At 45.8% G+C, this 15,287-nt stretch overlaps 2 protein-coding genes across 4 annotated transcripts in view; both read right to left on the bottom strand.

Moving 5' to 3' along the window:
* The window catches only part of LOC105909295 (tripartite motif-containing protein 3-like), a 33,637-nt gene extending 29,489 nt beyond the window's left edge, over positions 1-4,148 (bottom strand). The window contains exon 1 of the mRNA XM_031573045.2: positions 3,914-4,148. The gene's annotated coding sequence lies outside the window, so the exon portion shown is untranslated. The remainder of the gene's footprint in view (positions 1-3,913) is intronic.
* A 2,189-nt stretch (positions 4,149-6,337) lies between these two features.
* fhdc4 (FH2 domain containing 4) lies at positions 6,338-14,942 on the bottom strand. 3 transcript variants are annotated; one of them, XM_031573037.1, is made up of 14 exons: positions 14,638-14,928; positions 14,480-14,557; positions 14,319-14,379; positions 13,529-13,986; positions 11,867-11,928; positions 11,158-11,260; positions 10,851-10,936; positions 10,353-10,453; positions 10,080-10,150; positions 9,638-9,745; positions 9,444-9,514; positions 8,724-8,841; positions 8,467-8,631; positions 6,338-8,004 (listed from the first exon to the last, which is right to left on the bottom strand). In XM_031573037.1, exons 4-14 carry the CDS (start codon positions 13,841-13,843, stop codon positions 6,781-6,783), a joined length of 2,424 nt encoding a protein of 807 aa, XP_031428897.1. In that variant the 5' UTR covers positions 13,844-13,986; positions 14,319-14,379; positions 14,480-14,557; positions 14,638-14,928; the 3' UTR covers positions 6,338-6,780. The 3 variants fall into 3 exon arrangements, with proteins under 3 accessions (XP_031428897.1, XP_012693325.2, XP_031428896.1); XM_012837871.3 differs by lacking the exon at positions 14,319-14,379 and having other exon boundaries at positions 14,480-14,637; positions 14,869-14,942; XM_031573036.1 differs by lacking the exon at positions 14,319-14,379.
* Between the last annotated feature and the right edge of the window lie 345 nt (positions 14,943-15,287).

Raw genomic sequence — 15,287 nt, 5'->3', positions numbered from 1 at the left:
GACCACATGATCCTGCACACGCACCACAGACACACACACACACACACAGACATGGCGCATGTTTATTGATTTACCGGTGACGGATGGTTCCGCTAGGTTGCCACTATTGGATTCATATGGAAATGAGAGCGACATGCCTGTCTTCACACGGCAAGGCAAGGCAAGGCAAGGCAAGGCAAGGCAAGGCAAGGCAAGGCAAGGCAAGGCAAGGCAAGGCAAGGCAAGGCAAGGCAAGGCAGCAGGCTGGCTTCTCCAGTGCTTTAAGTCTCCAGACTACAGCACTCACTCTGAGGTACTCAAGAAGACACACGAGACAGAGAGCCACAGACAAGAGAAATGTGTGTGGTGATAGTGTTGGAGAAATAAACAAGGTAGGACTAAAAAAAAAAACCCTAATCTTGAGATGGAGGGAGATCTTGCAAGAGGCAAACACCCCGCTGTTTGATCAATAGCTGAATGACGCACTATATTCACTTAAAAAAGCAAGGCTAGGAAAAGGGAAGGGGTGAGAGCCTTTGCTATTCATTTATTTAGTTATTTTTTAACATTTAAACATTTCAGCTCTGTGAACATAAAGGTTCCCAAGGGGGATGGCAACATAACCAGCCTTATCTTTTAACACTATCCAATATAGACTTCAAACCTAATATACCTTGCCTGGATGCCGATGACATTTTTATTTAATTGATGCTGATGAGACACTGGTACTCTGCATGGAATCAAGTCAAATCCTTTCATGTGTTGAAATTGTAACAAAGCGCTGTGATGTGATCACACACATCACACAATACAATGTCAAGCATCAGAAAAACAATGATGAGAGAGGAGAGGGAGGCTTTTCAATTTCTCTTTTTCTTTAAAAAACAAGTCTGGAAGCATGATCTCATCAGCAGTGGAAGCCAGACTGTGTAAACCCATCTAATAATCGCTGCTCTGGCGCGGGAAAGACCATCTATTTGTCTGACACTAACTGCACTTAAACAGTCTTACGAGGACAAGCGCAATGTTCCCTGAGAAAAACGGCATCTCATTTATCTGATTGTAGAAGCTCCTAAGACCTCAGACTACGGGTCAAGAGCAATGCCAATCATGATGGAAAGCCAGAGAATATGCTTTGCCTGGACTTCCTTTTAAAAACACAAGAGTCAGTGAGATGCTCACTCGTCCGAGATAAACACCATGCTGCGCATTCACTTCATTTCAAATTGAGGGAGAATGATCATTTACCTCTGTGTATTAGATTGCAGGGACAAGACGCTGCAATACAAGGAGGACACAAGGAATCTAATGGCTGTTTTGACTAGAGGCCTGTCCTTTCATTTCTGTTTGACGGGCAGGATTCTGCACCCTCATGACAGATGGTCTCGTCTGTCAAAGAGTACTTTGTGCGTACGAGAGAGGGGAAGAGAGAGAGAGCGAGAGAGTGTGTGTGTGTGTGAGAGAGAGAGAGCGAGAGCAAGAGAGTGTGAAACAGAGAGACATGCAAAGTTGGACCTACAAAGCACTGGTCTGAGAATAGAGAGATGACAAAATGCTGCAAATAAGGCAGACAGAAAAAAAAAGGTAAACAGGGAGTAGGTCAGACAGAAGGTCTCCTACTCTCTTGAAACTCATTTAGGACTCGCTTGAGGCCAGTGGAGTGGGGCGGTCATGACAGGGTGACGGGACATTACTCGTCTAAGCCGAGGAGCCCCCTAAGCCAGCTGCAGCCGTGACCGAGCGGCTGTTAACAGCCAAGGTGCAGTCTGTTATTCCACGTGGCGTCAGACAGATAATATTCCTATTAGTGACAGCTGAGCAGCCTTATCCACTGGCCCCAAACAACTGGCCCCTTTCCACAATGACCATTTCACCTCTACAGCCCTAAAAGCTCCCTTAAAAGCACCGACTCTTTTTATGCTCATGTTTCTATCTTTAGAGAAGGGCTTGTTTAAACCATAGCAAAATGTCATATTTTGACGCGTAGGATACTGACCTGAAATCAGCCTGAAAATTGACGATGAAAAAGCACAAGCATGGGGAATGGAGGCAATGTCCCTATGCTCCAAATATGGAGGGAACCAATGACAGACACCCAGACTGAAGCTGACAGTGGAATAGACGGGGCAGAGATCTGCCGGCTCCTCGCCAGATCAGGGCCACGTCTGGTCCGGAACCAGTTGCTGCCTGAGGATCAGCTCTTGGCTTTAAACTTGCCTGGTTTAGGACCAATCCATAAGCCTCATTTAGAAGTTTAAAACTCATCATACTAGATGTCCTGTGTGCTGTGGCCTGAACATGTGTTGCTGGTGTAGTGGCCTGCCATGTGTGAAGACCACTAGATCTCCTGTGTGCTGTGGCCATGAACATGTGTTGTTGGTGTAGGGGCCTGTCATGTGTGAAGACCACTCCCATCACTAGCCCACTTTAACCGTTCTCTTTTTTTATGGACTGTTAGCGATAATACCTGACTTACTTTTGGCCCTTGAATATAGGCCCTTTGGACATACCAAATGTAATTTAGTGATTTGGATGTAATTGCCTCCATCTTTTCCATTTCACGCTTGTTTGGTTCATCTGCTCGCTGTGCACACACCGCTAACTTCACCTCACTGGACTTTATCAGTTGTGCAGTAACACAAGATTCAACACACGCTTTCTTCACTTTATCAGTCCTGGCTTCGGTGGAGATCGGCGGGTTAATCTAAAAGGACTCCAACTGTCAGAGCGTATTCCTTCAGAATAATCCAACACTATTTCTCACGGAGGCAAATGCCTGGTGTTCTGTGTACAAGCCACTGACGAAGCGGAGTGGAGGTGTATGGGGTCTGGAAGAGGCGTCTGCACTGAGACCACGGTGAGTGGAGGTGTATGGGGTCTGGAAGAGGCGTCTGCACTGAGACCACGGTGAGTGGAGGTGTATGGGGTCTGGAAGAGGCGTCTGCACTGAGACCATGGTGAGTGGAGGTGTATGGGGTCTGGAAGAGGCGTCTGCACTGAGACCACGGTGACTCTCTGCCCGGCAGGCATGCCACTACACACATCCGCTCATGGCCCCTGCTCTGTATGTGACCCCAGGTGGCAAAAATAGCATCCTCTAAAGCCCCACAGGGCAACCCTCATGTAACACTGAATGATATATTCACATATGTGCCACGAGCCAGTGTAAAAATAAAAACTACCAGTTCTACAAGAGACAATTAAAACAATGTATGTTATAAAGATTAAACAAAAATAGTCTTACATGACAGTCATGCCAGAAGTTAGTTTAAATTATGGTTTGAACAAACAAAAGACGACATTCTTATATGATATTATTCCAACCAATCACACAACAGCTACCAATACACAAGGCTTTGGAGTGCACACCAGAATACGGTAGAAAACGACACACTGCACATGAAAACCTTGTTCACGCAGGTACACCTTCAATATGAACCATGCCAGCCCGAACCCCGGTCATCCTGTGCCCTGCCCAAACACTGCAGCACACAGACACACACACACCCACATGCTTACACAACACGCTACATGAGGCACCAGCCAGGCAACCTCAATAGACAGATGTAAGGCTTTCCATTGAAAGAGGATGACGAACAAAAGCTCCTCTTTTTCTCTCCATCGTCCGCATTTATATCGCTTGCGCCTCCATTTTTTAGTATGTGTAACAATTCAACCATGCTAAAAAGCATAACAGACAAGTAAATCACAGCCCTAGCCCCAGATTCACTAACCACGCAGCTGTCAGATAAGATTAATTAATTATTCATTCTCTCAGTCGCCACCGTATTGTGCCATATGCACGTACGAGTAGCGAATTTTGGACAGTGTAAGGAAAGGCGGAGGAGGAGAAGGAAGAGGAGGAGGATGAGGAGGACAGGCACTCCTAATGCAGTGAGACAAAAGAGGAGCAGGATTAAAGGAGGGTACTCACATGAGACTCCAGTTAAGAACCGATGAGGAGTCAGCATCGCTCGGCGCGCCGGAGGCTGCCCATTGTCAAATCCGCTTCTTTCGACCGCTCCCGTAAAGAAGACAAACCCAGACGACAGACGTCAGAAGCGAGGGCGAGCGAGAGAGCGAGAGGGGGGTCTTGTGCTGTAGAGAAGGGGGGAAGTGAGAAAGAGTCTTCGGTGGGAGAGACAGGGAGAGTGGACAGAGATTGAGGGTGGGAGACTCTACAGCGGAATGGAGGCCAAACTGGGTGCTCATTGGCCCAGTTAGGAAAGGGAGGGCCCATGATGGCCAATAGCTGAGCTAGTATGCAAATTAAGCTAGGTTAGAGCATCCTCCCACTTTTGCCTGGCTGAACAGATGATGGGGTTGCCAGAGCTGCCTGCTGCAGTGGCCTACACACACACACACACACACACACCACACAAACACACACGCACACAAGCACATACCCCCCACTGCCCATAAAAGGTCAGTGAGGATGCTTGCTGCCACCTCGGCTGCCTGAAGAGAAGATGTGTTGAAATTCCAGCGTCACACTCTCTGTCGCACACACATAAGACTATGTAGAGACAAGAGACCAGCGTTAGCACATTCACGGGAAGAGGAGTGGCATAACAAAAGTCCTGTTTGTAGCTCTTCCTAGTCGTCTGACTAATGAGGTAGAATCTTGTGGGTGAATGCACCTTTGTTTCAGCGGTCCGGTGGAGGCTCATGCTGCAGGACTGATTAGCATGGAGACCCTGCAGTGTCAGGAAGGAGGATGGGACTGAAAAGAGAGAGGCTGGGGGAAAGATTAGGACGGGGGGACACAATACAAACATGGCCAGCTGGGATTTGAGGGGAAGATGAGCTAGGTCACCGTGTGTGTATGTGTGTATGTGTGCACATAAGGTCATGAAAACACCCCAAAATACCCTTACGCTAAAGACAAGGGGCAAAAGGTCCGCTTTCATAACAAAGGATTTCCTGCCCTTCACAGCTTTGTGTGTGTGTGTGTGTAGCACTCTTCTCTCAGAGAGAAAGCTCTGAGAGAAATCTGGTATTATAAAGAGACGCAATTGAGCCGGGCTGCAGTAAAAACCAAGACATAAAGGTAATGGTGCTATTGGCTGGAGTAATGAGACAGTGGCGTTTAGGGGGGTTGTATTGTTTGCTGATGGGCGGGAGTGGGGGTGGGAGGGAGGGGCTGGGGGGGCGGAGAGTGGCGAGTCATCTCAGGCTTTCATTGTGAGAGAGAGTGGGTTGCCATGGAGACTGCATCCAGCATAGTGCAGCCAGATGGCGGGATCCAAGCATCTCCCCAAGCAGCAGCACAGTGTGTACAGTAAGAGGGGAGAGCCGGCCGGCTTTCTCTCAATGGCTGTGCGATGACAAGCATCACCCCAACTGTTACGGCTGACCATCTTACCATCTACGGACAGTGTGCGTGCGTGCGTGTCTGTTATACCTTCGATTTTCTGAGTACAGTCTGGTAAATCTCTGGCTTTTCAATAACTGGATCTAAATACAGGAATAATGATACTGTGAAAAGTAGCTACCTGCTCAACAGATAAGGAAAGGAAAAAAAAAACAGAAACAGATTAATAAAGAATTCAGTATTTCCATTACTTTCTGATTTTTGAAGTCAAGTCAATGATATTCTACGTTACGTTTATCCCTGGCACTTTAGGTGTCAACTGTATCATTATTTGCAAACATGTATGCACCCCATGCTGTTCTCAGCTGTCGCTAATTTAACCCAAAACCCCATTTTATCTGGATGTCTTAATCCTCCCCCTCCCAACGACTCCTCACACCCCTCATTACACAGGGGGATGGGAGAGGTGGGGGCGGCAGACAGAAGACTAGCAGTGAGGGTGTGAGCGAGAGAGGTATGTTTTGTAAAGCCAACTGGACAGGGAGAAGGATGGGAGAAAGAGTGACAGCAAGACATAGGGAAGAGACAGAGTGAGAGAGAGAGAGTGCGTGAGGGAGCGAGGAAGAGACAGAGAGTGAGGCAGAGAGTGAGTGAGTGTGCATGGAGGAGGGAGAGAGAGAGAGAGAGAGAGAGAGAGAGAGAGAGAGAGAGAGAGAGAGAGAGAGAGCTTTGGACTGGCACTGTTCATGCTGACGTCTCTGTCACACCCCATTATCAGGAGACCACCAGGTGCTGGCCCTCGCCCAGGCAAAGTCCTGGATGTCTTTATAGGGCTAAGCTTTCTCTGGTTCACCACAGGCTTGCCAGCCATTTACACGTCTGTGTGAAACCCTGGTGCCATTGTTACACTGACCTATTTAAGACCCTGGCCATACTTAAACCTAATCACGTCACTTAAAACATGCCAAAAGCCTTTTTTTTGGGAAGGTCACGTTGGTAATCATTTGAAAGCTGCCTTAAGGAAAACCACAGAAACGGCTTTGCTCAGATGGTTTGTGTGACAAAAAAAAAACCACACATTTAATAAGACCAAGTAAGGTGAGTAAAATATAAATTAAGAGACAAAAACATTTGCGGATAAAATTAATGAAAAATAAAAACATGTGGCAGTGTATTTTTCAGGACCCCTTCCTGTTATGTACTGCCCCCAAGTGGACATTTTATGGTATGGCAGGAACTTTTGTGTGTGCATTGCAGAGTGCTCCTACCATTCCAAGGTATTTTGCAAAAAAGTCCAAACCTCAGGCATTTTATATATCTCCAAGTACAGAAGATAAAAAAAGTTAATTGAGTGGTCTAAAACTTGAGCATGAAATGGAAAGAGCAAAAAGCGGAACACGTACAGAACAATAAAAAAGGAAGAGGAAGTCCCTAACAAAACGATCAAACATATTGCAAAAAATGTCTTCGAGGTACTGGGGTCAGGATCAAACAGGCTTGGTCTTTTCACCAAGACGCTTAAAAAAGGCCATGAACCCAGCAGGACTCCTAGTTGCGCTGCGCCTTTGGACGAGGCTCCCCTGCATCAGATTGAAGTTCAGTGGGGGAATCACCACCTTCGTGTCCCTATCCACATGTCCATCCACAGAGGAACTTGGAGGATTCTTCACCGGAGTGTCAACAAACTCAAAGGAAGAGTTGACCGTTTCCAGATGTTCCGACTTCACCCTCCCAACTAGACTCAGAGGAGGGGCTCGAGGCATTTTGGGATCAGCTGCAGGGATCCAGATGTCGTCCTCGTCCGTGTCCTCACTCTTGGCCTCCGGGGGCAGCGTGAGTGAGTGGCGTCGGACGATGCCGTTGGATTTGATTCGGAGAAAGCGCTGGTGCGGCCTCAGCACCACCTTGGCCTCCCCGTCTCCCGCCGGCTCCTCCAGAGCCTTCTCTTGTTCCTCCAGGTCGTCCAGAAAGGTTTGTCCCCGTGGCGATGCAGCAGCGCTGGCAGGCGAGCGCTGGGCGTCCAGCGAGAGATCGGCGGAGGAGATGCTGCTGCGGCTGTTCTGGTAGCGGAGGACCTTGCGCGACACCTCGCGCATCTTCTGCGCCTCCTCCTCTGCCAGGCTCTCGTCCTCGTCGTCGCCATCGCGCTCCCTGCTGTCCTCGCCCGCCAGAACGGCGTTTTGACTGCTGTTCGAGGATGCGCTCATGTTGCGTTTCGGGGTGGAAGACCTGAGGTTCTGTGTGGAGCTCCTGTGCTCTGTACTCTTGGCATCATCCGCTAGCAGACCCATCAGTGCGTTCTCCAAGACGTTCTCCTTGTCAAGAGACTGCCGGGAGCCTCTGTTCGAGTTCCTCCCGTGTCTCTGCAGCTCGGTGCCTTTGGTGGAACCCCTCCTACCGCGATCCTCACCTCCACCTCCACCTCCACTGCTACTGGAGTGAGGCAGTGAGGCAGTGAGGCAGTTCTCCATGGAGGTGATCTCCGACAGGCTGCCGGAGCTGGAGCCAGTGGGGGAGCTCCGTGAGCCCCCTCTTCGGCGTGAGTTGCCGCCGCGGGTGTTGAGGAAGCGATGGAGGATGGACTCCAGGGCTACACCTTCCATGTCCTTGTCCCTCGTTGAGCAGGAGGCCGTGGAGCGGCGCTTGGCGGCGCACTGCAGACGCTCCCGCGTCCTCCGCTTCACCTCTGCGATCTCACGGTCGTGATTCTCCTGTGGAGAGGAATAGAAGCTGCTTACCGACTTTCACATAATAACTGAGTAGTGCTGTTATTAAGGGTTATGCGACTCATCTCCACGGGTGTAACCTTATAGGCTACCCTCTGGTTTATTATTTGTACACGTATTTGATGATTCATGTTCTAATGGGTTTGTAACAAATTTCAACTTTGCAGTGCTTAAACCTCTTTTTGACAAAAAAAGGGGTCAAGAGAAGAAAGAGCATCAAGTAAAGAAAATATTCAGACTCAATCATATATTTAGTTTATGCGGAAGATTACAATTTACCACATTTATATACTTGAGAAACCAAGTAAGGTAAGCTATAACAGATACACAAGTAAAGAGCACATACTTGGGGGTACTTCACAGAACAGGATTACAAGTCAGCAATCTCATTCTGTAACACATCGGCCTCATTTTAGGGATCAAAGGCAAAAAGAGATGTATCTTTACCTGAATGGCTCGAAGGAACTTCTCACAGAAAGAGTGAAAGATGGAGCAACACTCTTCCAACTTGAACTGTTTGGGATCCTCACAGAAATATTCAGCCACTGTCTGAGTCTCAGAGTTAAGGTAGTGGAAGGAGGCCTCTGTTTTAGCCAGACAAGACTCCGCATCCTATAGAAAGAGCAAATACAGTATATGTTCATTTCAAATACATTTCATGGGGAGGAAAACAACCAAATGAAGCATAGTATAAAGGGGCTTACTGTTAGAAAATCATCCAACTGTTGTTTAAGGTCTGGTTGCTTTTCTGCATCCTTTTTCACCTCTTCAACTTTCTTAACCTTCCGCTGAAACTCGGACTCCAGTTCCTGTTTTTGAATTCTGGACAGAATGTGTTTTCAAGTGAACAAACAAACTACCATTAGAAATGTTTAATTGCACCATTATGCATCAGCGCAGGGGTGGAAGACAAAGACACATTGAGCTAGTGGTCATACATCAAGTGAAAAATGACCATCATAGCTCGGTCACCATGGACAACTGTAAAATCGATTTCTATAATGGCACTGACACTTGAACGCTTTCTACAGACTGCTGTGCAGTTCTCACTATGTGCAAGACATTTTTCAAAATATCAATGTCCTTTATCTCTTTTCCAATTCTTCTGCAGTTCTTCAAAAAATATCATTAAATGACCTAAATTCTCCTCATGAGTGCAGCAGAGTTTGAGACTCAGGCCGCGTGTTACTTTTGTTTGCATCAAAAATCTGGGCATGTGAAGAAACACTATCGACCACTCTGCAAGTCGATTATAAACTTCACTCCTGCTGATTCTCCTTCATGTACATATAACTGGCCTTAAATGCCTAAGTGATGCTCGAAGAGATAAGACAATATGTCTCCTGAATTACACACACACAGACCCCCCCCCCCAAATCTGACCAGAGCTGGCTATCGATATATCCCAGATGTACTCCTCCTACCGTGCTGCATCAGCCAGATGCTTCAGCTGGTCGGGGAATTTGAGCAGATTCATGTCAATCTTCTGTGCTTGCTGAAATCATTGGAAATGTAGAGGTTACGTGAGATTTCCACACTACCATCATACTATAGTGGTTCTCACCATATTTTCATTTATTTTTTAAAAAAGTAGGCAGATAAGGATTTAGTTCTTTACCATCACCACATAGTGCATCAAGTTCATGCCTGGCTTGTTGGCCTTGGTGTCAGCCAATTTCAAGAGGGAGGTCATCCGGAAGCCAATGGCACTGCCAGCATAACCACCCTGTAGAGAATCACAAAGAGGATAGAAGGCTTCAGGATGGGACCCCAGAAAAATCAACATGATGCCTTCCTTACAGCGGGGATATCGATGTAGATCTGTGATCGCTTCTTTGCGTCTGGTGATTTTCATATGCGTTGTTGACATTTCTCAGGACCAGCAAACAGAATGCATACAAAGACAGCAGAAAGGATATATCTTTCTGCAGTGTCTATAGAGTTACAAAAATGTTACCCTGAAATAGCTGCCCTGTTGTTCAGCGTTTATTTAAAAAATATATATTAAAAAAAAAAAAACAGTGCATTAACTTCCCTTGCAAGTTAATGTCTGAACTTACAGCGTTCATGTAGTTCCCCGTCTTCAGCACTAACCGGATGACAGAGTGGAGATCAACACATTCCAGCAACTCTGCAGAGAAGTAAATCAAGAGAATGCTTTAAAATTTCAACACACTTGTAACTCATACATTTTACTCTCATATATTAAGGAACACACAAGGGGCTCGGGAAGCATCTGTGCTTTGGAGGGATTCAAAGGTAATTGGTTGTGTGTGTGTGTGAGGGGGGTTGGGGGGGGGCTAACTGCACAAAAATAAGCTCTTGGCTTTCACCTTTGCCAGCTGCGGTCATCGTGACGATGGACTGATTAAGTTCATCCATGAAGGGGAAAAATTCTTCTTTCAGCACCAGACTCCGAAGCCTTTCCTCATAGCTGGAGGGGAAGCCGCAGAATGAATTTACTACAGATGCAAACATCCTTCAAATAAAACGTCTCATTTGTTATGGAGGTTACGCGTGTTGACCAGTCCAAAGATTAGATTAAAGAAAGTAAGGTTCAACGATTTAAAAGGAAGGACACCACACATACTTAGTACAGGATGAAGCTAATTTGAACATTAGTGTTTACATTCACGGCCTTGCAAAGAGTATGTCCAAAAGTATGTTTAAGACTAACATTTCTAAAGCCAACTGTAATTTCCATTAGAACAGAAATGTGCAACCTACACTACAACAACAGCAAAAAGTGACTAACGGAGGAATATATTGTGTGTTTAACTTGTGTAAAATTACATTTGATCAAGTGCGCTGTACAATGTAAGCATTCTCACCCAGGAACTTTAACAAGAAGCACCATAAAGAGGTCAGCTTCAGTGAGTACTGAAAGATCTCCTTCAAATGCAAGCAGCTGTTTCACCTGCATACACACACGCACAAACACATTATTGGTTGTAATATGATATTGTGCAACACAAAAATTACAAGCAGTCAAAGCTATCCGATAGAAAGTGATGAAACATGGGCAATCCCACTCTCTCCCATACAGACTGGAAGCCATCCTTGCGTGTTTCCTCATCAACACCCAACCCTTATCCTCCACCCCATATAATACTGGAAAAAAAGTGTAACAGCCATTACCTCATCCTCCTCTGGAAGCAGTTTGCACAACTCCTGTAGCTTCCCTCTCCCGAACCCGTCCCTCCCGCCCCGGCTGATCTCCTCCACCATGTCAGCCATCGGCCTAGGGTGGGACACAAAAGGGATTTACTTCCATTGAACCAGTGACTCTGCCACAGCATATCCACCAAGGTGATTCGTGGGACGGCGACTAGCCAATCAGGGCTCGTCAGCCAGATCTCTAAGTGGGAGCCTAGTCTCGCGGCTAGATTACTCACGCCAGATTGGGTAGGGCCTGAGCTGCACCTAGTGCTGGTTGAAGCACACAGCTGTGCTGGACTGCTCAGTTATGCACTGAAAAAATACCACAACCTCAGACATGCCCCAGCCTGCTCGGCAGCGGGCAACTGGTGTTTCCGGTCGCTATTCCTCTAGTTCACTAAGACTACATGAATATGACTTCACCACCTTTCAAGCAACAAGCTAGACTGGAACTTTTCAATGAACGTCAAAGTATGGAGGATAATGGTAGATGGCCAATCATTTTAGAACATCCACATATTACATTTGAATTTAAAGTGATAAATAGCTCTATCTAGGGTTGTCATGTAAAAACATGGCCTGCTAGGACATGTGGACTATTCGATATACAGGTATGCAGGGCTTGCCTAGGGATGTTGATGTCTCAGAGCTTCACTTCTTCCCCGTGTGCCCATTTCTGTTTGCTTACCGTTTAAACTGCTTGAGGAAAATTCCAATGTTCATATTCCTCTTGGAGCTTAGAAGAGCAACCTGCAGGCACACATAGGGAACAGCATTTTAGCTGATACTCAAAATCAAATGTCATGAATAAGGACTTTTTTTAGTTAAATGTTTAAGACACCCTTCTTTGTTTCTACCACATTTACAATATCACAGCTGATACAAACTCAAAACAAATTGTACGAATTACCATCCGTGTCAGTGTCAAGTGTTCTACCATTCCTCAGAATTATGCAATTATGTTTTTTCGGTTCTAGGCTTTGGTTGGAGACAGGAGAAAAATCCAATGATTCATGTGGCTTTGCCCTCTTGTGGTTTTCTTTTGGGAGTTTGAATGGGAAACAGGGATTTGACGGTGTTAGGCGTTACTAGGTGTGGTGACAATACATCTAGACCTCTGAATTAAGAGACATTTACTTTTCCTGTTTACCATTTTCCAGTGTCACCTAGAGGCATATCAAAACCAAACACTGAATCACATAATAAACACTTGCTGGCAGGTGAGAGGAAAAAAGAAATACAATATAAACACACAGTCCATGCGTTAGATAAAATATTACTGCACGGGTAATAAAGGAACTATACTCCTTGAGCAAACAGGTTCAAAAGAACAGACCTGATGACTCACCAAAGCCTGCAGAAGTTTTTACATCAAAGAATTTCTACTCAGCACAATGGGCTTTAGAGCATGGAGCTTGGAGAACAAGCTTTTTTTATGATACTCCATGTTACTGAATGGCCGCAAAACTACAAAAAGCACAACTACATGCCTAAGACTTTAGAGAATGGTTCTGCAAGATGATCATGTATCTGCCCAGGCATAAGATATGACAGCAACATATTCTGTTGCAGCCCTGAGCTTGACCTGAGAACCTGCTGTGTACGTCCAGTTTCAGATCCTACTTCTGCTTCTCTGCCAAGCCACACTGAAATTACATGACAATGGAAGAGGAATTTCTTTTGAAGCTCAATGCATTTCAAAGAAGGGCACCAGGTTGGTCAAACTCATGCAAAATAAATGCACCAACTACATTTTAGAGATAATAATAGTGACTATATCTAATCAGTATACACACACTGCATTGTCTTTGGCTATCGTCCCCCACTGCATAACGGATACTATAGCTAGTGATATGTCAACCAGCAAGGCAAATAACACACACAGACAGTATCTGACTTTGGTGGGGATATGGCCCTGGTTTGGCAATTGAGGCCTACGGCTAGAGGTATTACGCTCAACTTCTCCACACCTACTTTTTACCACATGTTGAAACATCACAAATTACTGACGTAAAAATGTAGAACAATAAACCAACTACAGTACCAGATATCAAGTACAGTTCAACTTCTGAGCTATTTCCATCCCATACAGAAGACAAAATCCTGATTGTAAGTGTGAATGACATCTTCTTCAGTTTTGCCAACATGTTAGCAAAGGTCATCAGGTTGATACACAAACGTACAACAGCAGTCTAAATACATGTTCCTCAGAGGTTCTCTATGGAGCTAAACAAAGAATCTTCTCACCTTTGTCAGTGGTCTCTGCACCTCACAGCAGAATATCGTTCTAAGCCTGCTACTGAATAAAGGGTTGCTCTATGCAGGCCAGAAAAGGAGCTAAGCTTAGTACCTCAGGTCCCTGGGTGCTGGCTGGCATCCCGTAGATACTGCGGCGAATGGAGGTCTTCCTCTGTGCAGGGCTATTGTCCGTGCGACTGAACAGCTCCTCCATGCGATGGGTGTCCAACTCATAGTCCTTACAGGTCTTTTCCGTTGTCCAGATGTTGTGTTTGCCCAGCACAGAGTGCTGGGGAATGGCCTCCCAGTTGAAGTTGCGCATCCTGGAGCGCCGGTTGGTGCCCTTGCGGGAGAGGGCTCCATTGCATGGAGGTGGTGGAGGTGGCGCAGGTGGTGGCGGAGGTGGTGGAGGTGGGGGTGGAGCCATTGATTCAGACCAGTTTATAAAATTATGTCTTTGTCCACATCCATAGGGTACTAAGGCCCGCTTATTTCAATGGATATGAGGATACCGCTGTTTTGCAATAACTTGTTTTGACGTCTGTGAAACTGTGCCCCACAACAGATTTTCTGTCGACACAAGATAAAAACAAAACATACAAAAGCAGAAGTTTAGCTTTATCAGGTAAGGTTCTTTCGTTGTGGAACTAATGATCATGTGACTGCTAAATCAATATGGTCCTAGTGGGAGTTTTGCATACACATATCAATACGAAACAAATTGTATCTGTATTAAAGTCTTATAAGTCTCGAACAAATGGCCCCAACAAACCTGACAAATCACTCTGGCAAACTCCTCAACATTTTAAATGTATCACACCTCGTAGTGAGAGACCATTATTTGCCATCTTTGATCATGACTTTGTCGTTACAACGATCAAAAGGATTACACTGTTGTTTACCTGTAGGCTAAGGTGATAGGACTGCTTTGGACTGCTTTGGTTAAGGTCCGTCGGATTTTATCTTTTGAAGAAACAACGTTAAACCAGCTTCGTCCCTAGGATCTTTATTACGTGGATCAATGTCAAACAGAATATATGACAGGACATATTCACACGCTTACCTGGTTTCAGGAGGAAGTTGACCAAACAGCTTTGTTCCAGTTCACGGTAGAAGTAAACATCTCTTCACTGCTCACAGGCTAGTTGTGATAGAGGAGAACCTCACAGCCTCTCGAAATAAGCACACTTTGAAGCACACAGTGTGTTGAAATGTTCCTACCTGCGGTATCAGTGACGACACGCCCAGTTAACCCCTGCGATCCAATCCATTTTGCGCACATGTAGGGCCACAAACAAACACTTGTAGGCAAAAACTAGACCTTTGCAACGATTCATTCAAGTATCCAGAACGAAAGATCAATTTTTTTGTTCTGTTTAATCTCCAGAAACATGACGTGTTACGTTACACCCCACACCAAGCAAACGCCCTCTCCATACTGGGATTACAAACCTATCCGTTCGTCTGGTCCACAGTACTCGTACAGGTCACTAAACTGACACCGGAAGCTTCCCTGCCATCACTTCTTTTGAAGACTCATTAAACCATGATGCATTTAGTTAGGAGTCTGTTTATAATGCCAGGTCTACGACCAAATTACTTCTTAGAATAATAACAGGGCATTTCATCGCAGACTTCATATACACTGAGTTGAAGCACCCATTTTTTCCCTTCTGTGAGGCGCATTGTGTTACCTCCTGCTATGAAATGCGCCGTACAAATAAAGTTTGATTTGATTTGAGTTAAATAGGTTTAAGAGCTATATTCTCAGTGCTAGACCAAACACGAGTATACATTCACTGCGCTGAGCTGTGTAGATCCGGCTTTCACCAAGCTTGAGTAATGTCGAGACTTGGCCATTGTCCTATCAA

This window comes from Clupea harengus, chromosome 9, assembly GCF_900700415.2.
Source record: "Clupea harengus chromosome 9, Ch_v2.0.2, whole genome shotgun sequence".
Classification (NCBI taxonomy): Eukaryota; Metazoa; Chordata; class Actinopteri; order Clupeiformes; family Clupeidae; genus Clupea; species Clupea harengus.
The sequence above is the reverse complement of the archived record's forward strand: the minus strand, read 5'-3'. Positions and strand labels throughout refer to the sequence as shown.

Coding starts and splice junctions, on each gene's coding strand:
- fhdc4 (XM_012837871.3), bottom strand. CDS start 13,843: ATGGCTCCACCCCCACCTCCACCACCTCCGCCACCACCTGCGCCACCT. Junction 9,746..10,079: donor CGGGGAACTACATGAACGCT/GTAAGTTCAGAC, acceptor GATTCTCTACAG/GGTGGTTATGCTGGCAGTGC. Junction 9,515..9,637: donor TGATGCACTATGTGGTGATG/GTAAAGAACTAA, acceptor CAATGATTTCAG/CAAGCACAGAAGATTGACAT.